The sequence below is a fragment of the Aythya ferina genome (genome assembly GCF_964211825.1).
Source record: "Aythya ferina genome assembly, chromosome: 19".
In the NCBI taxonomy this organism is placed as follows: domain Eukaryota; kingdom Metazoa; phylum Chordata; class Aves; order Anseriformes; family Anatidae; genus Aythya; species Aythya ferina.
The window spans coordinates 12,396,669-12,424,277 of record NC_140309.1 but is presented as its reverse complement, the minus strand read 5'-3'; the positions used below and the strand labels follow the sequence as shown (position 1 = coordinate 12,424,277).

The following is a 27,609-nucleotide window of genomic DNA, read 5'->3' as shown; positions in this document are numbered from 1 at the left end:
GACGGTGCATTATCCTCCCACAATGCGATATTGACACCGTGTCAGAGGCTGACATTTGCGGTGGGGTTATTGACAGTGATTGTTCGGCGCTGCAAATAGATGGCTGCTGGTGGCTCCTCGCATCCAGCCTCAGCCACGCCTGCTTACCCCCAGCCTTACCATCACCCACGCATGGAGACCGCTGCCCGGCGCGGCTGCGCGATGGAGGTGGCAGTCGGGGCCCTGCGGCTCAGGGCACAACGCAGGGCTTGGCCACGTGAGCTGTGAAAAACACCCCGTGTCCCCTCCAAACGAGCGGCACTCGCTGGCTGGGCACTGGCACCTCGCTCAGCAAACCTGGACTTGTTTACGCTTACACACCCCTCTCCATCGCCAGGCGGATGAGATTCACTCGCCCAGACTCTTGCATCCCCATTTCTTACTGGGATTGAATGGTGTTAAGGAGAAAGTAGCCAGAAAGGGAGCTTGTAGGGATGATGTCCCTGCGGTGCTGCAGCAAGCCATACAAAGGGCTGGCTGCGTGTATGTAAGGCTGGTGTCGCAGTAAGAGATTTGGCTAATGTATATGGTATTGATGTGATTGACATTAATATGTTGTATAGAGCTCTGGTGTCCACAGGAGTGGTTTAAAAATGGGGAGAGTGAAAAAACACTACCTGTAATGCTTCTGGAGGTTTCGTATTAATACACTCTGCAGTCAACAAGTCAGCCCGTTTGGTTTCCCAGAAGACCGCAAGACGATTGCATTGCAAAATATCGGAAGTTTCTGGGGGAGGAACAGGGGAGGTCCTGATCAGTCCCTGAGCCAGCAGAGATCGCTGCAGCAAGACCAAGCGGCTGGAAGCTGAACTCAGTCATCTTCAAAGGGAAAGTGAAGCACAGCTCTTTGTTGCAGCACGTAATTAACCACGGGGACGCGTTACCTGCAGACACGCTGACTTCTGCTTGTGATATTTCCAGCTCACAGCTAGAGATTTTTTGGAAGGTGTGCCGTAGCATAATATAGGCTGTCCTTATGCCTTGCCAGAGTTACTGGACACAGGACGGAGATGACTGGGTAAAGCCCAGAGAAGCCTGGAGGGTTTCCGAGACGCTGCGAAGCCGGTGCCGGCACTTCCCCGCGCTGCCCGAGGGTGGCATGTCAGGGACGGACAGACCGTGTCTGCGCCCTGCACACAGCAGCGGGGAGGTTTCCAGCCTGATCATTTTCACCCTTGTGGGTTTTTTTCTGTTTAACACAAATTTCAGAATGAAAATATTGAGATAAACTCCAACTTCCATGTGAGTGCGGTTGGTGTAGGTTCTTATCCAGCGTGAATCCCGAAAAAAGGAGAAAAAATACTCGTGTAATCATCTATGTTCAGCGATAATTTGGGACCTGAGGAACAAAGTGTTTAAGCAGACAATACAACTTCCAGCAGTACTGACCCCAGAGGATTATTCAGAGGCCCAAAGTGAGGCTGTTCTTTCAGTGCAGGGGAGGAGCAGAGCGCAGCAGATTCACGGGCACTGAGCAGAGCCGCAGGTCCCAAGCTGGGCAGGTGATGAGGGTTCAGGGTCTGGAGTACAGAAAGCAGAGCTGAGTCCAGGCACTGCCACTGGCGCTCAGGGTCACTCCCCATTCAGCAGGATGCAGAGCTAAATAACAGGCAAGCGTGTGAGAACAAATAGTGTTAAAATGAGGGAGACGACTGGTAGACGACAGAGAACCTGAGAACGTGAGCTTTCAGCTGAAGTGGCATAAGGTCTGTTATCTGAGCTGCTCACAGCTTCTTACGGAAGTTTAGAAATAGTGTGAATAGTGAAGATTATTTAACTTTAGAAAGCAATTTAGCTAGGGTTTAAAAAGACGTTTAATGAGCTTACATTACCCAAATGCTCTAAAGCCAGCTATATTTCAAATTAAAGAAAAGTCATTTTGGCTGGGATACGACTTCATCGTGGCAGTAAAAAGCTCCCACTCAGGCATTATTCTTTCTGCCAACAGGCACAGCTAGGATGGGATGTTCCATAAACCTTCCCGATGAGACAAAACCCACGAAATCACCATGTGAAGCCTGCGGAGCAGACGCCCCTCTGTGACCGCAGGGACTCGGTGGCCTGTCCCCAGCTGCCGAGGGGCGGCGAGGGTCGGGACGGGAGCACCAGGCACAGAGGTGTGGGTCCGGGCCGCTCCTCAGCCCCCTCGTGCCAGCAGCACAAACAGCCCCCAGCTGCTCTCGCATCCCCGCGCCGCCTCCTGCTCCAGGCGCCTCCCGCCAGGAAATGCAGCGAGTAACTTCTGAGCCAGGGGAAGTCTTGGTGGTGAGCACTGTGAGCGAGCTGACTGCACCAACGGTCACGTGGGGCCGAAATTTGGAGGATGGTTTCGTGCAGGGAGAAGCTGTTTGCTGTGCAGGCAGAAACGAAATAAGCAGAGTAACAGGAAGACGGAGACAGTCAAGGCTTCAGCTGTGTAGCGGTTGTTCCTCCAGAGCTGAGGTTGTGCTTTAAACAACCGGCATATCCCCAGTACAGCGTAAGACGTTTGGGACAGGAGTCGAAGGATTTGACTGAAAGTATCAGAACTGTGCAGGGGCACTGAGGAGCACCTCTGTCCCCGTCGGGGGGTGGCTGTAGCTCCTGAAGCCCGGCAGAGCCGCATGGAGGCCCTGGAAGAGCCGCGGTGCCGCAGGCTGCGCAGCAGGACCTCGGTGTCTCTCACTGGGGAGGCTCCTGCAGCCTGCGAGTATTTCCTGCCCGCGCGTTGTCTCCAGGAGCAGCCCGACAGGGAGGAGCAGAGTAACCCAGAGCAGCGGCCGTGAGGCCGTGCAGCCGGCGAGGAAGGCCGACTGGCTTGACAGCTAACCACGGCCCTGCTGGGCGGCAGCCCTGAGCTCCATGTGCTGCTGCGCACAGGCGTGGGGCGTAACGGGGTAGAAGTTGGACCTCTCTGTACTTTCAGCACATACGCAAGGTTTTGAAAACTCTCCCTGAGTGTTCACGGAGTCAATCCAAATGATCCGAGCGTGCTGCTTTGTTGCTGTCCCCGCTAACAGGGTCAAACGGCTCAGTGAAACCCTTCCTCAGCGCCGTCCTCCAGAGGCAGACGGACACACAGCTGATGGCGTTTGGCCACGCTCCCAAACTGCTGCATCGGGTGGTTCCAAAAGCGCCAATAAATGAGTTTAATCAGGAGACGTCACTCTGATATGAATGTTTAATGGCACTGATTTATACTTCCAGCTGCCAAAGTCGGGAGCTAGCTTAGCAGCGAGAGCCCGCGGAGCTCAAGGGTTCAGAACATCAGCTCTCGGTGGAGATGGACGCGTTGCACAAGATGTTGAGGGGCAGCCAGGAGGGAAGCTCTGCCCGCTGGGACAGCCAGCACGGCTCCCGGCTGTGCGAAAGGCTCTGACATGGTCCTTGCCAGAGCTGTGCTTTTGGTGCCTGTCCCTAGACCACTGCCTGCTGTTCTCAGGGAGCGTCTCTCACAGCGCGGGTGGGGTTTCTGAGGCTGGTTGCTGGGTTTGGTGGTGTTTGGTGTTTGTGACCGGCTGGAGCAGCAGCTGCGGGTGGTGCCTGGGCTGTGGCAGGGCCGTGCTGTGGGTCCCGGCAGCTCAGCGCCGCTGCCCGCAGCTGGGCCCGGCACAGGGGCGCTCCGTGGGGTGGTGGTGAAGGGACGGGGCAGCGCTGGGGGCAGGGACCCGCGGGCCTGTGGCACGGCCCGGAGCGGGGCTGCGAGCCGCCCCCTGCCCCCCACGGCCCGGCTGTGATTTCCATTGCGGCCCCGCGGCCCCCCCCGGCCGCCCCGCTCTGCGCCGTGCCGCCAGCCCCACAGCGGGGCCGGGCAGGGCGCGGGGCGGGGCGCGGCGCGGCCCCTTTAAGGCGGGCGGCGGCGGCGCGGGGCGCCCATGTGGCGGTGCAGCACGCCGTGTTGTGCTGCGCGCCCATTGGCTGCCGCCGCGCTGACAGCTCGCCGCGTGCCGCCGGCGCACTGCGGGGGGAGGGCGGCCCGCAAAGCCCGGCACGGATCCCCCGCCGCGAGGACCGGCCCCGCCCCGCCCCGCCCCGCCCGGCCCCGCCGCCGCCGCCGCCCCGCGCCGCCGCCCCCCGCCCCCTCCCTTCCCGGAACCCGGCCCCCGCCGCCCGCCGCCGCCGCCCCCTCGCCGCCGGGCCCGCGCCCCGCCCGCCGCCCGCGCCCCGCCCCGCTGCCCCGCTCCGGGCGGAGCCGCGGATCCGCGCCGCGTTTTGCGGGCGCCCGGCGCGTAGTAGCGGGGCCGCGCCAGCGCCCGCCCGTTGTGTTGCTGTTGCCGCCCGCCATCTTGTCGCCAGCGCTGCTGCCGGCGGGGCTGAGCCGCGGGGGCGGCGCGGCGCCTGCGGCCGGGCCGAGGAGCGGGCGGGCGGGCGGCGGCGGCGGCCGGGGCCCGCGCCATGAGCATCGAGACGCTGCTGGAGGCCGCGCGCTTCCTCGAGTGGCAGGCGCAGCAGCAGCAGCGGGACGCACGTGGTGAGACTGCGCGGCCGGGGGGGCACCGGCACCGGGAGGGGGGCGAGGGGGGGGAGGGGGAGGGCAGCGGGCGGGGGGGGGGGGGGCACCGGGGGGAGGGGGGGAGCACGCGGGGCCGCCCCCGCCCCTCCCCGCCCCTCCCCTCCCGCCGGGCGCGCGGCCGCTGCGTGACGCCGCAGGCCCCGCCCCCCTCCACGTGCGCGCGGGGCCGGCCCCGCCCCTTCCCGCGGGCCTCGTGCCGCCGGGTCACGTGGGGGGCGCCGAGGGGGCGGGGCCGGGGCAGCCCCGCGGGGCGGGAACCGCGCGGAGCCCCCGGGACCCCCCCCGGAACCCCCCCCCGGGACCCCCCCCCTGGAGCCCCCCCCGTGGCGCTGCGGAGCGGCCCCCGCTGGGTGCCAGGAGCCGCAGGCTCAGGGGCTCCGCTCCCGCCCCCAGGACGCGCCCCGTGCCGCTGGCAGCGCCGTGCCCGCCGGGTGCTGCTGCGGGGGCAGCTCGGGCTGCAGCTCCCTGCCCGGGCAGCCTTTCTGCGGCCGCTTCGGCTCTGCCTGGAGCTGCTGCCCCCGTGGGCACGGGCAGCCGTCGGGGCAGAGCGAGCTGCGGAGCTGCCCAGGCCCTTGGGTTCTGCCCTGGTCCTGCCCTGCCCGTGCTTACGGACACACAGGGAGGCACGGGGCTGGGGCGGTCGCACAGGCAAAGCGCTGCCTGCAGCCGGCAGCTGCTCCCTGCCGGAGCAAGGCAGGTTTCCCTCCGGTTTGTGGACGCCTCCCTCGTGTCTCACCGCTGCGCTTCGCCCTGCTCCCAGTCCGTGGCTGCGCCTTGCGGCCACGCTGAGGGCTCAGGCAGAGGAGCCGAGGGGCAACGAGCGCCGTGGGGGGCGGCTGCCCTCGGGTTCTCCTTGTTGTGTTACGGAGCTGGGAGCCGGAGGGTGCCTGGGGTCTGTTCCTTTCCCCGAGGACAGCCGGCTGCTGTCAGCTCCAGCGGAGGTGCCCCCGGTGTGGCCATGCCACAGAGCACAGCAGCAGGCGGTGGTCGCAGGGCCCAGGGCTGATGCAGGAGCTCCTGTCCCCCAGGTGCACGTCCCGAACAGGTGGGAAGTGCCGGGCAGGTCGGGTCTGGCTGTGACTCGGTGTGACGTGGGGTCACCCAGCCCGTGCCTGCCCCAGACCCACAGGGCAGCAGTGAGACAGGAGCGGGGCTCTGCTCAGCGCGCCGGCTTTATTTCTTTCTCCTTCCCACCAGGAGTTAGTTGCAACTAAAACACAGCTAAAATGACCACCCAGGGCTGAATCAGGGCTTGAGTTGGGCACTGGAATAGCAAACCTAGGCGTGAGATAAATTATCCGTAGAGACTTGGGTGGTTGTTGTGTTGGGAAACATCTGTGAGGTATTACTTGGGCATGGCCGATTCTTCGCTGAAGCTTGGATGGAGAACCAGGAGATTTCTTGGGGGTCTTTCCAGCCGCCCTTCCCATGTTCGGGAGCCTCAGTGGGTTTGGTGGGGGGAAATGCTGGCTGCTGGGTAAGCCCTCTGTCTCGGTGAAGTAGGAGTGAAGCACGCCTGCTCCCCGCGTTCCCTTACCAGGGTCATCTTGTCATTTCTCTAACCTATCTCAGGCTTGGGGACCGGGGTCCCTGTGATTTCCAGAGCTGGAGCTAAACCCACGGCACTGAAAGCACCGATGGGCCGTGCTGGTGGTGCTAAGGAGGGGTGGTAGATGCAAAGGCCAGTTTTCCTTTGCTCTTACAGGTAGGGCATAAATGTGTCATAACCCTCTGCTGAGAAAATGCAGACCAAAGGCTTTCTGTTGGCACCACCGGACGGTGACGCCTCCTGCAGATAAGGTCTGGGGAGCGTGCGGTGTCAGCGCGCCGCGGCGGCTCACCGGTCAGCCACAGGTGGGCCTGGAACCGGGAACTGCTTACACCAGGAGTGGAACCAAATGTAAAAGCCCCAGAATTGAAATCCCAGCGGGGCCGGTGAGCTCTCGCTCCCCAGGAGTACACCGCCAGCTCCTGAGTCCTTTGCCAGTAGTGCACTTTAAATGCGACCTGGTCTTCCTGGAGGAGCGCAGGGCTCGTGCGCTCTGTGGGTGGGCAGGACAATGGGGCACCGGGTCGGGGCTGACACCCGAACGCGGCCCCTGGGTCGGCAGCAGCCGGGGGGGGCTTGCTGAAGGGAGGAGAGTTTTGGGGGAGCTGCGTGTGGCTGCTGGAGGAGCGGCGGTGCGGAGGCACGGGCTGATCTCCCCACGCCACGGCAGCCTCCAGGTCCTCAGCGCCGGGCACGTCCTCGCGGCGAGACTCCGGAGCTGGGAGAGGGGTGAGAAAACGGAGGGGTTCTGGCAGAGATGGGAGAGAGGAACGGGGCTCGTGTTCTGCTGCTGTCAGCCACGGTTCAGAGGCGCCCAGATAAAGGGGTCACGGCTTTGTCAGGGCTCCAGCTCGTTTCCAGGCACTTGGAAGTGCCGCGGCTGTTCCCTGGCGTGTCCTCTTATGTCAGCACCATCCGAGTGACTCAGCCCTGAGTCAGACTGCGCCTTCTCTAGCGTGGCTGGCCTCCCCTACGAGTGCAGCCCAGAGAACAGCCTCGGTTGTACGTAGGAATGAGGAAACAGGAACCTTGTTTATTCGATAACGAGCAATCAAAGGAATTGTGCTGCAGCACGCGGGGCTGGGGCGAGAGTGGGAAGGGGAACGGCAGTTCCTCAGCTTCCCCCCTCACTTCTGCAGAGTCACTTCTTCCCCTTTTCTGCGGGGGAATCTCCCGTCAGGAGCTGGCAGGAGCAGGTGTTTCTTTGGGCAGCCACCGCTGGCTCGCACACAGGCGTGCCCAGGAGCGAAGCTCTCCTCTATGGCATCGTCCCCCGGCCCCTGGCTGCGCCTCCAGTGCCCGCGGCGTGCCGGGGAGGTGCTGGCTGCTGGCAGGCTCCATGTAGGAGCTGAGCTGGAACACCAGATGGCAAAAATATGTCTGTGCAGGTACTGCCAGAAAGTTGGGCTGAGATCTGGTGCTGACACCCAGCAGGATCTCCTTGGACTTTTCCTGCTCCCTGCTGCAGACCGCGGGGCTGTGCGGGAAGGAGCCACCCCCTGCGTGCATCAGGGACCTTCCTGAGGTGTTTGTAGTCAGAGTGCTCAGCATCGGCAGCTGCTGACGGAGATCAGCAAAGCCCAAACCACGCTTGGGCCGCTCGGATTCTGCTGGAGATCACCGTGCTGCCATGGGCTGCAGCTCCCTGCTGCTCCCCGCGTGGCTGCCAGGAGCCTGCACCGCACGGCTGGGAGGTGTTCCCAGGGCAGGCCAAGGCAGGAGATAAATTTAAACCTGGCAGATTATTAGATGACAGAGTTAAGAGTCCCTGCCACCGCGTATTCCTGGATCACCAGGGCCCCAAAATAGCACCAGTCCACCGGTCAGGGGCTGTTGACCCCGTTTCTTTGCCCTGCTGTGACAAGACCTGCCGCTTCCCCGTGGCTGCGGGCACTGCTGGCCCTGCTGTGCTAGGCGCAGCCCGGGAGCTCTGGCCACAGCCTCTTGCCCGTCTCAGCTGCAGTTCAGAGCCCTGAGGGGCTGCCTTGAGCCATTCAGTCCCCAGTCCCTGTGCTGAGAGTGTCAGGAAGGAGCTGGGATCACATTGAGTTCCGTGTGTGCCTGCCTGCCCAGCCACCCCCTGCCCTCAGCACTGCCGGTCCTCGCCCTGGTCTGCAGCTCCGATGGAAAGCTGGGGAATTGCTGCCGGTGGGCAAATCGAGAGCCCTGTGGGCCCTTTGTGAGGGGCGGCTTCGGTTTGTTTGCAGGCTGTGGGTGCGAGGCGAGCAGCAGGCACCTTCCCAGCACCTGGAAGCGCTGCTGGTGGGGGGGGCTGCCCAGGGCTGCCCGAACGCCCTCAGAGGAGGGAGCTGAGAGCTGGGCTCCTTTTGCCGGTGAACAAGTCAAGTGCAGGGGCAGCGGCTCACTGGCATCAGATTTTGGCTAACAAAACCCCTGAAATGAACTCTTTAGCTTAAGGGAGCTCAAGATTTGGAACACCAAAGGCCTTGCTGGCAGCTCGTCAGCAGCCTGAGGGCTGCACCTGCTTCGCAGAGACATTTACATAAACATTGCTGAGCAGTAACGCTCGCTCATAACCTTTCTTTCCTGTTCTCTTGGCTTCCCCAGCGAACAGAAATGGTTTGTTGTAGGAATTTCACTGCCAGCCCCTGTGGATGCCCCGGAAAGCCTTGCCATCGGCACGCTCCCTGGCCCGATGGGCTGTGCTGGGTGAGGCTGCCAGGGGCCGGTGCAGGACACATCCAGCACGAGCACAGCCGCACGGCGCGGGCAGAGCTGGCACTCCGCCACTGCCCCGTGCTGCTGCTGGCCCGGTCTCGTACCTGGAGCTGGGCCCGAGGGCGTTAACGAAGGCTGGGGACGTGCCAGGGTGTGCTGCAGAAACCTGGGCTGAGGGCAGCTGCCGGAGATGCCCGCGAGGTCCTTGCGTTCCCTGCCCGCTGCCTGCGAGCACAGCGTGCCGCCTGCCTTGTTTCTCGCAGCCCGTGCTCGATGAAGCCAGGCACGGTTTTCCACCCATGTCTTTGCACGTTCCTAGGAGGAGGTGACGGCCCCGGGCCCGCTGTCAGCGTCCCTCCAGTTGTTCTTGCAGCTCCTGGCCCTCTGCCGGGGGCGCCGTGCACCGAGCTCCGTGGGCAGGGCGCGGGGAGGCGTTGGGTGAAGGCCGCGAGATGTCTGGAGGCCGGGGCCGCTGGCGCCACAGGACTTGGATAAATAAATTTCATTTGTGCCGTGTTCACACAATTACAGCCGGAGACCTGGAGCACGTTTAATGAGGTTTATTTTGCTAGTCGGGCCACACAGATCGCGTTTACTTTGTCTGGTGTTCGAGGAACATACAGGAACAGCTCCATCAAAGGGAAGGCTGGGAGCCTCGGTGAAGTCCACAGCAGCACAAAAACGCCCGCAGGGGCTTGTATTGCTGGAAAGCCCACGGGGTTACCGTGCCCACTTGAGGGCACAAGATGTGGGGCTGCAGCCCAAGGAGCCCGCCCGGCCCCAGGGGTGGCTGCGGGGCCCGGCCTCTGTGCCCGGGGTGCTCCGGGCCCTGCCTCGCCTCCCGCGAGGGGACGGCCCCGGCCGTGTGATGCCAGCAGGGCTGGGACCGGCTCCTTGGCAGAAGGTCGTGTGTAAGCACCGAAGAGGAAGAGCTGAGATGTTTGCTGTGGGTTGCTCTGTGCCGGTCAGACCCAGATGTGAGCAGGGGCTCTGGGTGGAGGTGTCGGGGGGAGCGGTGCCGGGGGCCGCGGCCGTCCTGTGGGTATGGGGGCTGAGCCCAGCTCCCACGGGCATCGCTTCCTTTTTCTCCCTGTTCCTCCCCATTTTGCAACTGTACGGGCTGTTGGGGAGAAGCGTGGAATAAAACAAACAAATTCTCTCTGATTTTGTCAGTACCGGCACTGCAGATTTCTGCTCACACCCCAGAACCGAGGGGGGGCCAGGTCGGAGGTGCTGCCTGGGGCTCCTCAGTGTGCCCTCCTGTGCCGCAGGCCGTCTCTCAGGGCTGCGGGGTCTCTCTTGGCGTGGTCATTTCTCCTCTTGCCTTGCGATCTGGGCGTTCAGGCCTCGGGACAGAGAATCGGCTGGCGCTGGCCGTGTGCCTTGGTGCTGGGGTGGGGCGAGGAGGCGGCGGTGGGGCACCCAGCTCCTTTCTGCCTGCCAGTAGCAGGGCAGGCAGGAGGCAGCCCGGCCGATCGCTCTGAGGGCTAAATTTGGGGGCAGAACCCGTGGCGTGTGTAAGACGTGTGCTGGAGCAAAAGGGACGTGGGAGGGGGGTGAAGCACGGCTGGAGCGCGGGGCTGAGCCCAGCTCCCACAGCTGCTGTGAGGTGTGCCCGGGGGAAGGCCTCGGCTCGGTGCTGAGAGAGGCCGCAGGGGGAGATGTGGGGCGGGAGATGCCGTGGCGGGGAGTCCCGTTACCTTACTCACTGGCGGTGTCCCCTTTCTCTTCCAGACGAGAATGAGAAGCACGAGAAGCTCCGCCTGGAGCGAGAGCAGGAGCAGCGGAAGGCCAGCAGCGCGCCGCGGGCCAACCATGCCGTCCCCCTGGAGGAGCCGCGGGGCGAGCTGCTGGTGCCCATCTCGCCCCCCGCCCCGGCCCCGCCGCCGCCCCCGCCGCTGGCAGCCCCCATCTCCGTCATCCCCATCCCGGTGGTCGCCAGCCCCCCGCAGCCGGCAGCCCAGGCCGCGCTGTCCCCGCCGCTCGCGCAGCGCCACCAGCCCCTCGTAAGCACTCCGGGCGTCACCAAGGAGGCGCCCGCGGTGGCGCCGGTCATCCAGCGGCCGCCGGGCCCGCTGCTGGCAGACGGCAAGGCCGGCACCCCGCCGTCGGGCAGCCCCAAGCAGCTCCAGCACTACGCGGCGCCCGTCCTGGCCATCTCGCAGCACCATGTGGTTCAGCAGCCGATCCAGCCCCAGCCCCTGCAGCACCCGGGAGCCGCCCCGCAGCTCGGCGCCCTGAAGCTGGCTCCGGCGGAGGACGTGAAGCCGAACGAGCAGAAGAAGCGGCCCGGAGGGTGAGTGTGAGACCGGGCAGGGGCAGGTGGCGGGGCCCGAGCACCGCAGTGCCCCCGAGCAGCTGCTGCTTTGTAAAGAGCGGCCAGATCAGAAACACCGAGGTCCAGGGATGTTTGGGGGGCTCTTTGTTTTTTTTTGATTGCACAGTTTCTTAGCTCGGTGTCTCTCGGTCCCCCCCCCCCGACTAGAATATACAAGGGTTTTTTGGTTTTGTTTTTCCCCCAAGCCAGAAGCGTGTTAGGAAGCAAGGCCCAGCGCTGCCTGTCTGCCCTCAGGCAGCACCTGCTGATGGGCTTTGGGCTCTGCTGATGGTGCTCAGGGAGATTGTGCAGCAGCCCTTGCAGGAAATTTGTTGAACACTGGACTGTGCTCTGGGAAGTTGTCTCCCAGGACAGAGATCAGAGGAGTTGCCGAGGGCCTCCTGGAGCTGGAAGGGACTCGAGGCTGTTTACTCCATCCCCACCCTCAGACAGGGCTTGTGACTCTGCTGCTGCTCCTGGTCAGCGTCCACCTTGCTCCTAAGGACTTTGGCTGCAGAGCACAGCGTGCTAGGACGTAGCCTGGTGTTATTTCTTGGGCTATTTCCAGCGGACTGGGAGAAGAATTGATTCCCTTCCTCTTTGTAGCAACCTTTTACCGCTTTCCTTTGCCCCCTGCAGTCTTCCTTTCTGCAGGATAAATGACCTGGATCTCTTCGGTCTTTCCCCTGGGCCCTGTTACCAGACCTCTGACCATCACCACGCTGCCTGCAGCTGATGGTGTTTCTCTGGGACTGCCCAGACCGGGGGGGCTAACCCTGCAGGGACATGGCTGCGTGCTGTGCCCTGCCTTGGGGCCGGGGCTGGGCAGCGGGGCTGTGCTCGGGCTGTGCTCGGGGGTCCAGGGGAGGTGCTGGGGCCCGGTGCCCCCTCCTGCCCAGCCAGGTCGCAGTGCCCAGCTCATCCTGCTGGGCAGGGCTCAAGCTGCTTCTCGTCTCTGGTCCTCCCCACCCGAACTGGTGCTGGTGGGAGCTGGGCAAAGTGCAGTCCCCTCTCTGAAGCCGCCTGCTCGGGAGAGATGTTCCGGCCCGGTCAAAATCTGGCCTTGCTGCTTGCCCCCTGCCCGCTGGAGCTGAGCACTGGGCGTGTGGCAGCGCGCTGGGACGTGGCAGCTCGCTTCCTTCCCCTGGGTGCCCCGCGTTCGCTCCCGTCCCCTGTGAGGCAGCACGGGAGGAGCACGAGCCGTGGGGTGGCACCGCCTGAGACGGTGGAAATAACGCAGACAGAACCTCGCAAAGATAAAAGCCTTGGTAAAATGCCAACGCAGCTCCTCGCAGAGAGCTGGCGATCTTCAGCCCCTGTCTGTAAACTGCTCGGCCGCGGGGCTGGCGCTCGGTTGCGTGCTGGGGGCAGGGTGAGCGGGGCCCGGGGGGTGCCCTCGCCCCACGGGGTCGCTGCCAGCGCTGTGCCGGGGGTGCGCTGCGTCTCCAGCTCCCCAGAGAGGAGCTATTCTGGGTGTAAGCGCTGGGAAGGCGCTTTTTCCAGCTTGTAAATGTTTCATGGGAAAAGGCCGTCAAATATTTATTTTTAAACTCCTGAGCAGTTATTAAATATTAACCCACCTCCTGCAATGCTCACCTCGCTGCCGGTGCGTTTTCAACCAAAAGCACCAGAAGCAAATAATCACTTTGCGTACTGTCAGGAGGGTATCAAACTCCCCACGAGCCTGCTCGTGTGCTTTATCACCACTGTAGCTGCAGAACTAAGGTAACGTGAATTTGGCCTTTCCTAGAAGTTCTCCCGTGACCTGGGGAGGTAGGGACAGACCAGAGCCCCCCGGGAACAGAAGCCGACCCTGGTTTCCCTTCAGCAGGGCCTGGAGGATTCCTGGATTACTTCACTTCATACTTGTGTTTGGCTGTGTTATTTCAGGCACAATAAAAATGAAAGAGGTTTGAAGTATGTCTGCCAAGTCATGTGTACTTTAATTTGCAACCGCATAAATCTCACCCCGCTGGAGTGTAGGCGTAGCTCAGAAATGGGTCAGAATCTGGGCAATCCAGGGCTGCACAAACACACACAATTCAGACCTGGGGTCTCCTCCTGTAGCTGGCAGTGGCCGTGTCTGCGTGCACACAGACGCGTTGCCCCGGTACCTCCTTGGAGCTTGTGTGCAGCCTGTGGGTGATGCTTAGCCCATCTAAATGCATGCGGAATATGGGGTTTATCTTGATAGAGTACAGGTAGATTATGTATGCAAAGAAAGCAGTGATAGCTCAACAACTCTATTGCTCGTTAATATTTGCCTCCGTATCCTAGACACACACACGCTGCTGAACGTAGAGGTTGAATGGCAATAGTTTTAAACCTGACACTGAGTTTATCTTTGTTCTGTTTGGGTTACAGGGTTGGGACCAGGGAAGTACATAATAAATTGGAGAAGAACAGGTGCGTAGAAAGCCAGGGTTTTGCTTTTTTTCAATTATAATTCCCTTTCACTTTTTACTTATTTTTTGGCCTATAGTCTGTCAATATTTGTTTGGCTTGGGTTTTTTGCTTTTGTTTTTAACAAATGACTTGAACAAAATTCTTAGTTACTTTTAATGAATCTTGCAATATTGCTTTGCTTTCTTATAGCTCAATTCTGCATCTCTTGCTTCCCAGTATGTTTTATTTAGCTGCATAATTGCATTGCAATAACCCTGCAAAGCCCTGATCCCGCAAAGTAAATCCCCACGTGCATAACGGTGTGATTTCTTACTTGATTTGAAGTAACAAACTAACACGTGTGCAGCCAGAATACAGAATAAAGACCAGTCCCTGCTCTGACGCTCCTGTAGCCTAAACAGCCAAATCAGAAATGTGGCGCGAGTGAAGAGAACAGCCCAGGGAGACGTGATATTTTATTTAAGATCGCACGATGGTTTCCTGCCAAAGCTAGGACGAGAATCCGAGCCGCACAAGGCACAGCCCAAAGCCTGTCTGCTGGGTTGAGGGGGTGCAGCGTTAAGCACGCAGGTAGTCCCGGTGACTGCTATGCACATGTGTAAGTGCTTTGCTGGATTAAGGCCCAAATTAAGCTTTAGCCCTCTGTGAAATTGATTTCTGGTGTGTGCTCGCAAGCTGACAAACCACCTGTGTTTTCTTTAGACGTGCGCATTTGAAAGAATGCTTTGAGACATTAAAACGCAACATCCCCAACGTCGACGACAAGAAGACCTCAAACCTCAGCGTCCTAAGGAGTGCCTTGCGATACATCCAGGTACCGATGGCGTTCGGGTGGCTGCTGCTTACTCTTGGCGCTTTGTCTGCTGAAACAGAGAGACACAGTGCTGACCTGCCTTAAACCGAGCTAAATATCTGCTTCCTGTAGTGAAAAGGAGAGAAGTGAACCCGCCCTGCTCTACCCCCATGCAAGCGTAGTCACGTAAGCTCCAGATTTCCAGGACTCGTAGGTCTTCTAGGAATGCTTGCTTCATGCAGTCTCCTTGTACTTGAAATCTTATCTCACTGTAAGCCATCAGTACCAGCAGCAGTGATGGACCGGGTGGCTTTCACCCTGGTGCGACAGATAATCTGGATGACCCTAAAAAGGGACATCTAGTCCAGTATATGCTGCCACTTTTTTACTTGGGGAATTTTAACCCATGTGATTTGGGGAGGTTTTCTGTTTGGTTAGCCAGAACAGGCAGGCTTGTTCTGAATGTCTCGTTTTTGATGAGGTGGAGGTGTCAGTGCGTGTCACTTATGAAGAGGCAGGGAAAGACTGGAGTTTAGGGTTAAGTGAAGTGTTAACGTTTGCTTAATTGTTTTTGTCATACTGACACGGTCGGCAGTCTCGTCAGCTGGCTTTGTCCATTGCATTGTTCTTACTCAGTCCTTTTTCCATGTTGATTGTGTGGAAGAATGGTTAATAGTTGCCCAGAAGTAGTTCTTAGAGGTGTCCTCCGTGACTGTGAAGCCAGTAGCATGTAATGCAATCAAACTCTTTCTAGAAAATGGAAAATTTGCTAAATTCATAGCACTCTCTTGCAAGTGAAGACAGCCAGTAGACCTCCAGCATTTTGGCTGGAATAAAGGGTGCTGAGGACTGCTCACAGGTGGGCTTTCCACAGTGGTGTGTTGTCTGCTTTCTTCTCTTTCTTCCCGTATTTCTCAGTATCTCTCAGATGCCATTTTAACTGTATATCAGAGGTACTGGGCACTCGCTGCTCACCTTACCTTTTGTGTGGAGCATCTCTAGGTACTCACTGACTGTGAGAATTGGGCCAGCTCGCCCCTTCTCAGTGGCCTTAACCCGTGATGTCCCTTGCAGAGCCTTTGGCTAGGGCATGGAAACCAGATTGTAATGGGACCCGGCCACTAGAGAGTAGCAAACAAAAAGAAAAATCTGTGTTGTTTAAAAAGGTCACTTCTGGAGATGTGGTTGTATTATGGTTAATAGGCATCAGAGAAGATAAGAGCATTTCATTTGATTTCGGGCAGCCTGGTGTCAGCGAGGAGATGAGCTCTCATTAGCGCTAACGGAGATGGAGTGATCGCATCGCCTGTTCTTGCACTTGGGACTCGAGTCCAGTCGTGATGCCACAGAGCTGTTCCTCGCCTGCTGACACTCTGTGAATACTGATGCAAGCGCAGGTCTGTCCGTGAGCAGGCACTGCTCTCTGGCAAAATTTTTGCGCTGTGCTTTTACGAGACAGCTTAAAATGCTCTTTGAGGCTGTTGGTGGGGGTGGCCGATTCTTTTTCTCCTTCCCCTCTAGATCTGTCGTGAAATCCGTTGACTCTGATGCTCTGATGCAAGGCAGTTCTGTGCTCCCTACGTGCGTGTGTACAGACAGCTCTGTAAATTGCTGGGAATGGAACTCTTGTCATGTTTTCTTAGGAAGCGTAAACTACTTTTTGATGGTCCACCATGTGCCCATGGATTCAGAAAAACACTTCAGTTTCTACCACGTGGGATGCAGTTCAGTGCCACCTCTGAACTGCCGTCACCAGCGTGGATCCTTTGGCCCACTTCTGTCTCTCTGGTTTTGCCACCTGCAAATAGCAAAGGGCAAACGAGGCAGGCTTGGTTGGTTGGTTTTGGTTTTACTTCCTATCTGCCCCTCTGCTCACCCCTGGAGCTTTGCACAGGTGAAGGGAGCTCCGACCCCAAGGCGTTTGCCCTCAGGTGAGCAGCTGCAGTTGGGCTCGGAGGGACACGAAGACGCAGTGCTGGTGCTCTGGGCCCGTGCAGCGTTTCCACTTGGGGTTTGAGGGAGGTGTAAAGATGCAGAAAACATGTCTGGTGACTGCTGTGGTTCACTGGTGCGTAATTGCTGCTGACAGGTTAGGTTAGGAGTTACTTATTCTGCTGGAGAGTCAATGTGCGTTCCTCATAAGCTGCTTTGAATTTCATAACAAGAAAGGGAAGGGGAAATTCTGAGCTGCCCTCACCCAGCCCCGGCTCTGGGCACTTGCTGCCCCTGGGCTGGCAGAGGGGGCCGGAGGGGAGCTGGGGGCCATGTGGGAAGCGCGTGCCTCGGCAAAGAGCTGGCCCTGAAGTGCTGGGTCCGGAGGCCACGGGCTTGCTGCCAGCTGCCTCGCCGGGAGGCTGTGCAGACACCGCAACCCAGAGCGGCCTCGGACCCGCGGCGGGGCACGGCTGGAGAACCAGGTCAGGGCCAGCGCAGGGCCCGCTGCGGCTGGTGGGTGGAGGCAGGAGACGGAGCCCGGCCTGCGCGGCGATGGCGAGGAAGGTTGTGCTGACTCCATCCATCCTGGCCCGCCCTCCCTCCCTCCTTCCTTCCTTCCCGGCCAGGAGCTCCCTGGCCTCCAGCACCCCGGCCGCGTGCGCAGTGCACTGATGGTGGCCCCGGGCTGCCCACCCGCAGCGCCCACGGGCCTTGGGCACGGCCGAGCCGCCTCCTGCGTGAGCTCCGTGCAGTGCTGCTGGCAGTGCCTGCCCCTCCGGGGCTGCCCCCAGCACCGGCCGAGCATCCCCGGGGGCTGAGCAGAGGAGGTGCCACCCCCGGCACGTGCAGAGCAGCAGTGGGGCCATGGGCAGCACCTCGCTGTAGGGCTGGGCGAGGTGAATCCCAGCCTCCTCTGCAGACAGGAGCCGGTTACAAGAGCAAACAAAGGAAACCGTCTATTCCTGGCAGCAGGAATATGGAGCTAGCACCCCCACACGTGGAGCGTCTCCGTCTCAGCCTCTGCAGCCTTCCAGCTTTCTGCAGACAGCCACAGGGTACCGCGAGTGCCGCGCCGAGCCTGCACGTCCCACTGACGGGCTTGGTGCTGGCCTCTCTCCTGCGAGGAGAACATGGGATTGTACAAAAGGGGTTTAGAAATCAAGACACAACATGGCAAAGTGTTTGTTCACAAAAGAAAAAAAAGCCTTCCACAGGAGGAGTGCAGCATGCCAGCCCTGAGGCTCTGCCTAGCTGATGAGCTGTGCCCGCAGGAGTATGAGAGTGCGCTGACTGCTGCAGCCTCTCTTCCTATGAAATCCTTTTTCCCCATTCCAGCTGGAACTTCTTAGAAACAGGCTGTTTGTTTCCTTGGCCGGGTTTGAACATTTGTATCTGCATCAAATCAGATCAGTCAAGAAGTTAAATTCCAAACTTCCCATGGAGCCGTCATTCTAATTTATCCTTCAAGCTGGGTCTGCGCTCTACAAGAGTAAATTAGAATCTCTGCAATTAAGCACACTGTTGCACAAAGGAAATTAGGCTGAACACAGCTGGAAGTTAATAATCCTTTTAAATGGCGATTCGGTTTTAGGCAGTGCAGGCTGTTGTGGTGCAGACCAGCTCTGTGGCTTTCGGCTGAGGGAGTTTTGTCCCCTGCAGGTGGCGGTGGCTTGGGCTCCATGCCTGTGCCAAAGTGCGTGCTTGTGCAAGCCACCTGCCCTTTGTGCCTCGCCGTCCTGCCTGCTGCAGGCCTCCCGAAAGTTCCCCTAGGTCCTCAAGTGCCATGGGAAAAACACAGCGGGAGGAAGATGCTGGGGTCTGCTTGTGGGGAGCAGTGCCTGGGTGCCCGTGGCAGGGTCAGGACCTGGGCAGAGAGCAGCCGGCCGAGGCCATCCCTTGGCGAGCAGCACGCGGGGGCTGCAGTGTGCTCACTGCCTGGGGAAGGTGCTGCTGGGGCGGCCGGGGAGCAGAACTGGGAGCAGAGGACTGCAGACGCAGTTTGTAGCCAGGACTCCGGTGCAGCTGGGTGTTGTGATTTAATTCTCTTTGAAGGATTCCTTGCCCCCTAGGAAATGTTGTAATCATCGTAGTTGGAAGCTAATTGAAGCCCTTAAGCAAGGCTGTTTTCTCCTCTGTGTTCTCAAACTGCGCCTGTCGCTATGGTACCTGAACACCTTCCAGTTTCAGGGGTTATTTCCTATTGCATAGTGAGTGTGAAACAGCATCCAGGCGATGAGCTCACCGGGTAACACCGGGACAGCCAAAGCGGGCAGCCTGCGAACAGCGCCGAGCCGCAGCCCCACGGCCCTGTGCTCACACTGCAAGTCCCGTTTGTCTGCCAGAGCTTCCCGTACAACCAGAGGCAAATGCTGGTCAAACAACAGTGTGCTTACAAAATACCAGGCAAAGCTGAGCTTCCTGAAGCTTGCAGGGGGCAAAGAGGAGAATCCTTGGCAGCCCTTTGTGAGCAGGACACGCCTGATCCACAGGACTGTGTGTGCTGCTTAGCACGAGGCTTGGAAGAGCACCAAGGGGGGAGAAAAGGTGCTGTGATAACACGCCAGCTCCAGTTGTGCCAGAGGCATACGTGCTCTGTATAAGCAGTGGACTTCCCTTACAGATTCACAGAGCTCATCTTCCAGTCCGACTCGCTGCTTTTGTCGTATTGGAGATAGAAAATAACTGAAAATAACTGTGAAATGAACTAGGGATTGACCCAGATGTCATGTGTTGCCAAGGAAAGGAGCAGGAAGGGGACAGTTTCTCCCTACCTCAGGAGCCAGGGTTTAAATTATGCCCAGCGTCCTGCTGATGGAGTGATACGGGAGCAAAGCCACTGCCACCAGCTCAGGCCTTGCCTCCTGCTCTGTTTCTGCAGCCTTCCCAGTAAGCACAGAGAAATTTTTGTTGCTGAACAGTCTTCTGATTTTTCTGGATGTCGATGCAGTGTAGAACAATCTTACGATTTTTCTGCATGTAGATGCACTTAAATAAATCTGTACATGAGAGACAAAACCTTCGGAAGTTACACAGCTGCTGGTGTGAGCGGGTGGCAGCCCCATGCTCTCACTCAGGCTGCCTACCAGCAAGCCCAACAAGTGTGTTAGCACAGCACAACATCACAGCCGGCATCTGCCCCCGGGCCAGATGTGTGGCCCTCGCTCAGGTGCCCCCTTGGGGCACAAAACGAAGTAGTGTTGTACTGGACTCGAGGTAATTGACATCTCTTTGGATTCACAAATAAATGACCGCATTGTTCATTTTGAAGGAAATGTGCCCAATTTCCTCGTCTGATTGCAAATGCAGGCTTCCTCCGCTGACCTCCTGTTGCATCGCTGCCGTGCCCTCAGCTGACCTGCTGACAAGGATCAATGTCATTGCCCTGTGTCAGACGTAACTGCTTCAGAATGAAGCTAACACAAGGACAGTGTCTGTCAGTCCCAGATCACTGCCAGATGGAAAGAAAAATAGTTTGGCAAACTGAAACCAGTGGACAGGGATGTGAAATAGGAATAAAGCAGGGAGTGATGATCCTAGGAAGCAAAAGGGACTCTCTCCTTTTCTAAACAAAGAAAACCACCAACAACATGACCCTGCAGTAGAGAGTGTGTCAACGTCAACATCAGTCACTGAGTTTTGATGCAGGAACCTTGTCTCATTTTGTTATCATTACCATGCTGGTTCCTTCCATTTTCCTTGTGTCTGCTTCCTCCTTTGTCACCTCTCTGCAGCCTGAGCTCTTCTGCCACCTCTCCTCAAGTCACCACCTGAGCTGAGAGCACAGGATGCTCTCGTAGGGTGAACGATAAATTACAGAGCTGGTTCCTGACCTCCTGCTGGGAGTAGAAACCCCTCATAAACTGATGGATCTGTGCTAATCAGTAATGCTAATTGTTTGTGTGAAACATTTAGAATATCCTCACCTGGTCTCTTTGGCTCAAACTGCGTGAGGTGACACACTGTGCACCTAAAAATGGTGCAGTTTCCCGTCTATGCTAACAATAACCAGAACAAGATGAGTGGATTTGTAAAGCCCTTTGGTAATGCCTGAGTTAGGGTTCACACGTTTCATAGGTGAAGGAGGACACCCCCAAGGGAGCGCCTTGTGCTGCAGAGAGGTGCCGTGCCGCAGACAGAGCCCACGTATCTCTGGTTCGAGTTTGGTCTGCCTGCAGTCCTGAATAAGAAAAGAGAGCTCCTCTGCGTTCCTGCCCTGTAGTGGCCGGGTTGTTGATCAGAATGCATAAAACCAAGCGGTGATGCTGAATCTGATGGGTCCCTCACCTTGGAAAGCGTGCCCGTGGCTTGTTGTTTCGGTGTCGTCGGCTTGTTTTAATTCAGTGCCAGCTACCTCCTGTAAAACTTGCCCGGTAGGAACCTGAGTCCATGACCAGGCTCAGTGCCTGCTTCATGTGAGCAGCACTCACATGCAAAGCGGAGCTGCTGTGCGTTGTTTACCTGGCCTGATCAATTGATTCTATCTTGTCTAATTAGCCTGAATTTCATCGCAAGTAATAAAGGCTTCCAGCAACAATAGGCTGTGGTCATGGAACAAGGGTATGGGATCAGCTGTGGGCGTCAGAAAGAGATGAGAAATCGGACTTAAAAAAAAAAAGAAAAGGTGTTCAATAAGTAAAGCGAATTGGAACCTGCTTACAGCTGTGAAACACTGAACTGGAGCACGGGGCTGGGCTCCGCTGCAGGCAGGGGGAGCTGCACCGGCACAGCAAGTGCAGCCCCTGCTCCTCGAGGAGCCACTGAAGGATTGATTATAGCTTCAGGGCCTGACGTCAGGCTGCATCCGCACAGGAGGAGGGGTTCGGAGCCTGAGAGGCTGGGGGAGGCTCTGAGCTCGCTGTCCCTCGGCACTCGGCGTGCTGCCTGAGGCACAAACTCGAGTTCCCGCTGCTGGGCATCCTTCAGCAGCTTCCAGCACGTAGCGCGGGGCCGTGCCTCGCGTGCAGCAGCACTGTCAGATTGTTTTCCCTTTGGATAACCTGCACAGTCATCGAGTATGAGGAACTTGGGATTCTCTTCTTGAATCAGGGAGTGCAGTGCTCCGGCTGGCGCATCTGCTGAGGGTGATGTGGGCCCCGGGGGGCTGCGGACGTCTGAACCCAGATCCCCGACCAGCCCTCACCACCTGGGGCGAGACGTCCCCAGAGGGAGGCTCTGTCTAGAGAGCAGTCGGTGGAGTAACTTCATTTGCAGCAGTAGCCACAAAACATGTCATGCAATAGAAATAAAAAAGCCGGTGTTTGGACCTTGTGGGGTGAGTGGAAGCTGTCCCCTTGCCAGAAGGGATGGTGATTTTCCTGAGCGGTGTCTCACTCGTGACTCACACACAGGAGTTTGGAGAGAGTAAACAAATTAATAAATCTTTTACATATTTTTTTTAGTTGCTAGAAAACCCACAGCTATCACCCTGCTATCATTTGGTAATAGCTTTAGGAAGCGCTTAAGGTTCTGAAACACAAACCAAAGCTGGCGGAGCGTAGCAGAGGGTTTGGAAATGGCAGCTGTGTTGCAGTCCGTTTCGAGTACCATTGCTCATACTCCTGGTTGCTGTCAGAGAGCAGGCACGGGAGAGGCGTGCACGGGATGTGACAAAAGCAGTGATGTGTACAACCTGATTGCGTGGGTTTTATTTCACGTATAACACTGCAGAAGTCACCTACCATTAAAGGAAGGCAAAAACCCCAATCAGCGACAGCGAAAAAACTCACTAACAAAACAACCATTTTGTTTTGTGATTTTGCTTTTCTCTGAGAGCCTGATAGGAAGAGCTTACAGCCCCACGACCCGTGTTACCCGGGGAGCTTGGGTTCCTGTTCTTGTTAGCAGACAGCAAAGGTGTGTGCTGATACTCTTTGCAATTATAGGGAAGTAAATACTGACCTCACAGCACTACAAACAGTCACAAGAAAACAGAAGCGCTGTGTGTGCCTCACACAGCAGAGTTCAGCCCATGTTGCACAATGCTTTGCAGCCATAGGTGTCGGGGCAGTCCTGCTCAGGCAACTGCAGGATAATGAACGAGGGGGGGTTCGAAATTACAATACAGCAGCAGGAAGTGGTATCAGCTTCACCTCCCGTTGTCATGTCAGTGTGACTATGATGTGATGGAAATACTGATAAAGCGTCCTTTGGAGATGGTGGAAATACAAGTACAATTGTACAGGGCCCCTGTCCTAGTTCTCTGTATAACCTGCAGTGATGCTGATCCTGCTTGTGCCTTTCTTCCCTGCCAATTCTCACCGTTCTGCCCGAACACTTCTCTGTGGGCAGCTGTGACTTCTGTTCCGTCTCTTTCTCTTTGAGTCAGGCCATGGGAAACCGGGTGACTGTAGGAGGTGGGTGCCATCTGTTGGGCACGATCACTCCCTGTGTCTGTACTTTGAGAAAAGAGGAACTGGCCCTGGGGATGGTCGGGCATTTTTCTGCAGCACTAGAAAGCCCAGCTTGTGTTTCGGTCCACATCCCAAAAGGTCTGAGATACTCCCAGCGGCACTTTCCCCTCACGTGGTGGTTCATTCTGCAAACAGACTCACCCAGGCAAAATGCTTCGTCAGGTTTTGAGCATGTCGGGTGCTCCCAGGTAGCTCAGAGCCTTGTGTTAATCCTGGGGCAGTGTCTTTAACGAGGTGACCTGGCACCAGGGCCTGGCTGTCAGCTGCTGTTCCAAGAGTAGGCTCCAGGATGTGTTGGAATTGGTTGCTGAGATACTGCATTTTTCTCTGCAAATTGCTACACTAGGGAGAAAAGGCATCTGCTAGATACTAATTTGTGTGGCCCTGTAGGAATGCCCCGTGAACCTTGCAGCTTACAACGTGTCTTGGCCAGTCAGCATCTCAGTCACATTCAATTTTGATAGACTTCAATAATAGCTAATATATTTAGTAACACAAAAGCTGTTGAGTGTCAATAGGCTGGTCTAAAAAGGGGATAGTTTTAGGACCAGTTAGGAAACATTACCCTTTGTTCCCCTCCCTGCTCCCCCATCATCTTGGGGCCAAAGCATGGCTTGCATGTAGGGGTGCCCGAAACACCTTGTGGCTGCTCAGGGCCTCTGTGAGATTGAGCAAAATCGGAACCCACTTCTTGTAACACCTTCTGTGTTGCACAAGTCAGTGAGACTGAATTTGTACAGCTTGGGTGGGCTGGCAGCGTCCCGATCAGCTGAGAATTACGAAAACTGTCAGAAAGGATTGAACCACAAATACAACTTTTAATTTAGAATTCTTGCTCTGCTCCGCTGTGCTAGCTTAGAATTCGTTGGGATTCAAAGCTCATCGTCCCCAGCAGCTGGCACCATCCTGTGGCTTTATGCTAAGGGTTTCGGGGGGCTCTGGGGCCGCCTCAGCCCAGCGGGGAGTGCTGGGGCCTGCAGGGGTGCCCCCGCTCCAGGGCCACTGCAGTGAGCAGCGGGAGGACTCCGGGCACCGGCCGTGCGGGGACGGTGGGCACGGGGCAGGCGCGGAGCTGCTGGCGCTGGCAGCCGTAAACCCTCCCCGTGCACGTTTGTGGCATTGATTTGTGGCCTCGCGCAGGTGCAGGCGTGGTTTGTGTTTAACCACGGGCTTCTTCATGCTGCCCTGAGATCCGTTTTGTTCCCTCCGTGGCTGAAGCAGCGAGGGAGGGAGGTCGACAGAAATCCTCTGGTGACCCAGATCCGATCTGTGGGCCGTAGGTGGAGCTGCCCGATGTGAGTCACCAGCGCTGCCCTCCTTACGGCGGGGGAGAAACAGGGGAAGGAGGCGATGCAGGAGCACCGGCGCCTTCCCGAGGCAGCAGGAGCTCAGGCTCCTGAGACCCGAGGCCGAGGCTTGCGGTGGGTGGGAAGGGGCCACCCGGCTCTGCCCAGGCAGGGCCCCCAGGGAGGCCGTGCAGCCAGCATCTGCCAGGGGAGCGCTCATTACGGGGAAGCCCTCGCCTGGTGCTCCCCGGTGGCAGCCGCTCGGAGCCCCGGGAAGCCGTGTGTGCGCCTGGGGGCTGAGCCAGACTTGCAAAAATAGGCACAGAGGGGGGGCCGTAGCCAGGGCCCATCCAGAACCGTGCTTTGTCTCACGCAGCAGCCGCAGTGAGATGCCTCCAAGAAAAATAGAAGAATCCCGCAGCACGTAGATGCAGCGATAACGTCTCCACATTTATCTCCTCCTCGTCTCTAGCTGTCAGAGATTCGGCTGTAGCCGGAGCTCAGCTGCGGGTTGGCTCCCAGAGCTGCTGTCTGCGCGTCCCACGTACACCCAGGAAAGGCTCAGGAGTCTCTAATCCGGTGATTTTGACACTAATAATAATCGCTCCTTGAAACGTGGCGTGATTGATTTTAGCTTGCAGAAAACTATTAGTTCTACCACAGACATATTTGCCGTGTGAAGCAAATTAAAATTACTTGATCAGTATAATTTTCCAAATAACAGACCCCACATTTCGGGGTATTGGGGCATCCAGTATCTCCTAGCATCATTGAAAACATCTCACATTTCCTGAATGACAGAGATTATTTAAAAAAAAAAAAACAACAAGAAAACCACACAAACACTCTTAACACATTGTCATTGCAGACAATACTTCAGTGTTTTTTTAACATTGGATCTCTCTTACCCTTGAAAGCCATGTCAAAGAATGGCGCAGACCTGCTGAACTGGTAAAAGCCAGCGTGGTTTTGGTGATTGCCACCGGGAGCTGCTGCGCCTTGCCTTGGTTTGTGTTTGCACTGCGTGTTCCAGTCATTTGCTGCTTCTCTCTCTTCTTTTTTAAGTCCTTTATTCTTTGTCTTTTTTTTTTTTTTTTGGATTCTTTGTCTTTTTTTTTTTGGATTCTTGCTACCCTCTATCCAGTAACTATTTATACCTCCTTCAGAGAGCTGTGCTCACGGGAGGCTCGATCCTCTCGGAGCTGCAAGGCCAGTGCAAAAAGCCATTTTTCAAGTGCATTTTTGTTCCAGAGATTGTGGCCCACTGTGTTTTGTATCAGGAATTTTATGTGCTAACAGTGTGCAAATAATAAATAGTAATAATAATACGTGTTCTCATTCTCTCATGACTCTCTTCTCCAGACAGTTTCCCTATTTTGTGAAGTATTTCTAGATATTTAGCTCTTCCTCTGCAAACCAGAGGGAGCGTGCTGGGTGCCCAGAAATACGATGGTCACAGGCCCCTCAGCAGCACAGCCCTTGTCACTCGCAGGAAAGCTGGGACAGCAGCTGGCTCGTTTCCTGAAGGCACAGAGCTTGCTGCATGCGTGTGAGGCTGAAGTCACATCCTAGAACGTAGCACTGCGAGGTGGGGTTTGGTTTTGGTGGTTGTGTGAAGTGTTAGTTCTGAGAGCTTGGGAGACTGAAACTAATGCAAAGACAGCGGTAAACAGCCCCGAATCCTTGCTCTGCACCTCCTCCTTCCTTTCCTCCCTCCGCAGACAAGCTCTCACCTTCCCAAAGTCAGCAGGGAAGGGAGCTCCTGCAAGACCCCCCCACGGGCTGGTGCTGCCCGGGGCCTGCAGGGACACGGCTGCTCCGCGTGTGGGCACCGGCAAACAGCAGCTCTCAGTGGATAGCCACAGCCAGATGTCGTTCTGTGTCTGAGACCGAGTGGTTGTCAGATAAAAGGTGCTGAGCCCGTCAGTGCTTACAGGGAAATGCAGCGTGTGCTGCCTCCCTCGGCAGTGTCGTGCTGCAGCCTGAGCCTGTAGGTGAGCCTGCGCCTTAGGGCCCCGGAGCTCTGCACGCTGTCCTCAGGTTCCCTTGCTTCTGGGTAGGTGAGACCGGAGCCCTCTGCCGAGCAAACGCTCCCAGGAAAATTCATGAGGGATGGTGGCAGGTCGGTGCCCAGCTGGACCTGCTCCCAGCTGTGCAGCCGTGGGCAGCAGGGCAGGGATGGGGCAGGGACGGGGCAGGCGCTGCTTCGGCCGCTGGTGGCAGCGCTGTGCCTGTGTTCTGCGGGAGCCTGCGTGGCCCCGCTGCGAGATGGCATCTGTAAGAGCCAGCCGAACCATGCAGTTGCCATGGAAACGAGGGATTTTGTTCCCGTGGCAACCAGCCGGGGCTTTCCCACCAGCCAAGCGAGCTCCCGAGAACAAGCGCCAGCCTCACCTCCGCTTGGGGTCTCATCCTGCCCGGCGCTGCTCTCTGCCAGGGGCAGCCCAGGCCATGTGTGGAGGCTGCGGGCACGGCCTGACGCCACGGCCTGACACCACACAGGATGCCCATGCAGGAGGCAGGCACCTGGATTTTGGGCTTGCTCTGGTTCTCCTTCAGCACTGCAGGCTCGGTCCAGTTGGGCACGTGGTTGCTTCAGTTTTAAAGAAACTGTTCCTTGCACCTGAAGAACTTGATAGAAGACATAGCGAGATACGAAGCAGTAATGTCCATAATTAATATGAGTCATGTAACATCCCAAAAGTACCGCAGGTGGGTGTAACACCTCTGCCAACAGCCTCGGGGACTTAGGCTGTTTGGGGCCTGCGCTTCCCACAGCGTGCCGCCTTCCTCGAGACGTTCCAGGAGGCAGGCTGGTGCCATCCCGCTGCCCTGCTGCGGCGTGGCAGTCTGTGCAGGGGTGGGAGCCTTTTCCTGGGATTTAGCTGTTTTCATTGTGCCCAGGCGTCAGCACGGTGCATGGCACCGCACAGCCCGCACTGACCGGTCGGGTTCTGCTGCAGTCTGTGGGGTGCCGCACGCGGGATGGCGGCAGGGGGGCTCCTGGGGCCCAAGAGCTCCGCGGGGTGTGCTCCGGTGTGTGCAGCCACAGTAGCCAAGAGTTAAGGAATCTGGTTCAAAATCACAAATTGCTCTCATGATTGCTCATTGATGGGGAATTTTTAATCGGTGTGCGCTGTGTAATAGAGCACAGCAGCTGAAATGTACTTCTGGAAACGCTTATAATTGAAAGTGAGTTTTTAAATTGCTAATATAATGCCTATAAGGGGAGCTTTTTAATAAGACCTTTTAAGCCTCACTGATGCCAACTACAGGGTTAGCATTATTCTTGAGGCAAGCGCAGAGAGCGTCGGGAGCATTATTTTCCATCTTGACATAAGAATAAGCAATTTAATTACAGCCAGCTATAAAATGGAAAATTCTTTACAGTGACAAATGAGCTTTGCAGTGTAGTGACAACAGTAGTTTGTTTCTGGTTTGTTTACCAAATAATGGCAAGTGGGATGCACACAAGGACCAAATAATCGCTCTGCAGTGAGAACGGGCACAAAGGCGCAAAACGTTCCAGCTCATATCGCACCGTGTGCTTGCTGCCACTGCAGTTGTGCTGGTTTGCTTTAATAATCCGTGTGGGAAAAGGCGGCTTTGAAGCTGGCAGCTGCATGTGTCGGAGGAAAAGCCGATCGCATGGGTAGCAAAGGCAAACCCCGTATGGATTTCGACTTGGTCGCTGCTGTTGCAA

General features: G+C 57.4%; 1 protein-coding gene and 1 long non-coding RNA gene across 2 annotated transcripts in view; both read left to right on the top strand.

Moving 5' to 3' along the window:
* Positions 1–780: 780 nt before the first annotated feature.
* On the top strand, positions 781–3,177 carry LOC311421234. The gene is made up of 2 exons (XR_014684759.1): positions 781–898; positions 1,988–3,177. It is a non-coding gene; the product is annotated as an uncharacterized lncRNA (long non-coding RNA).
* A 1,078-nt stretch (positions 3,178–4,255) lies between these two features.
* Positions 4,256–27,609, top strand: part of MNT (MAX network transcriptional repressor) — a 39,368-nt gene continuing 16,014 nt past the window's right edge. The window contains exons 1-4 of the mRNA XM_084492968.1: positions 4,256–4,489; positions 10,494–11,055; positions 13,441–13,482; positions 14,185–14,296. Coding sequence (XP_084349094.1) covers positions 4,414–4,489; positions 10,494–11,055; positions 13,441–13,482; positions 14,185–14,296 — 792 coding nt within the window. The 5' untranslated portion in view covers positions 4,256–4,413. The remainder of the gene's footprint in view (positions 4,490–10,493; positions 11,056–13,440; positions 13,483–14,184; positions 14,297–27,609) is intronic.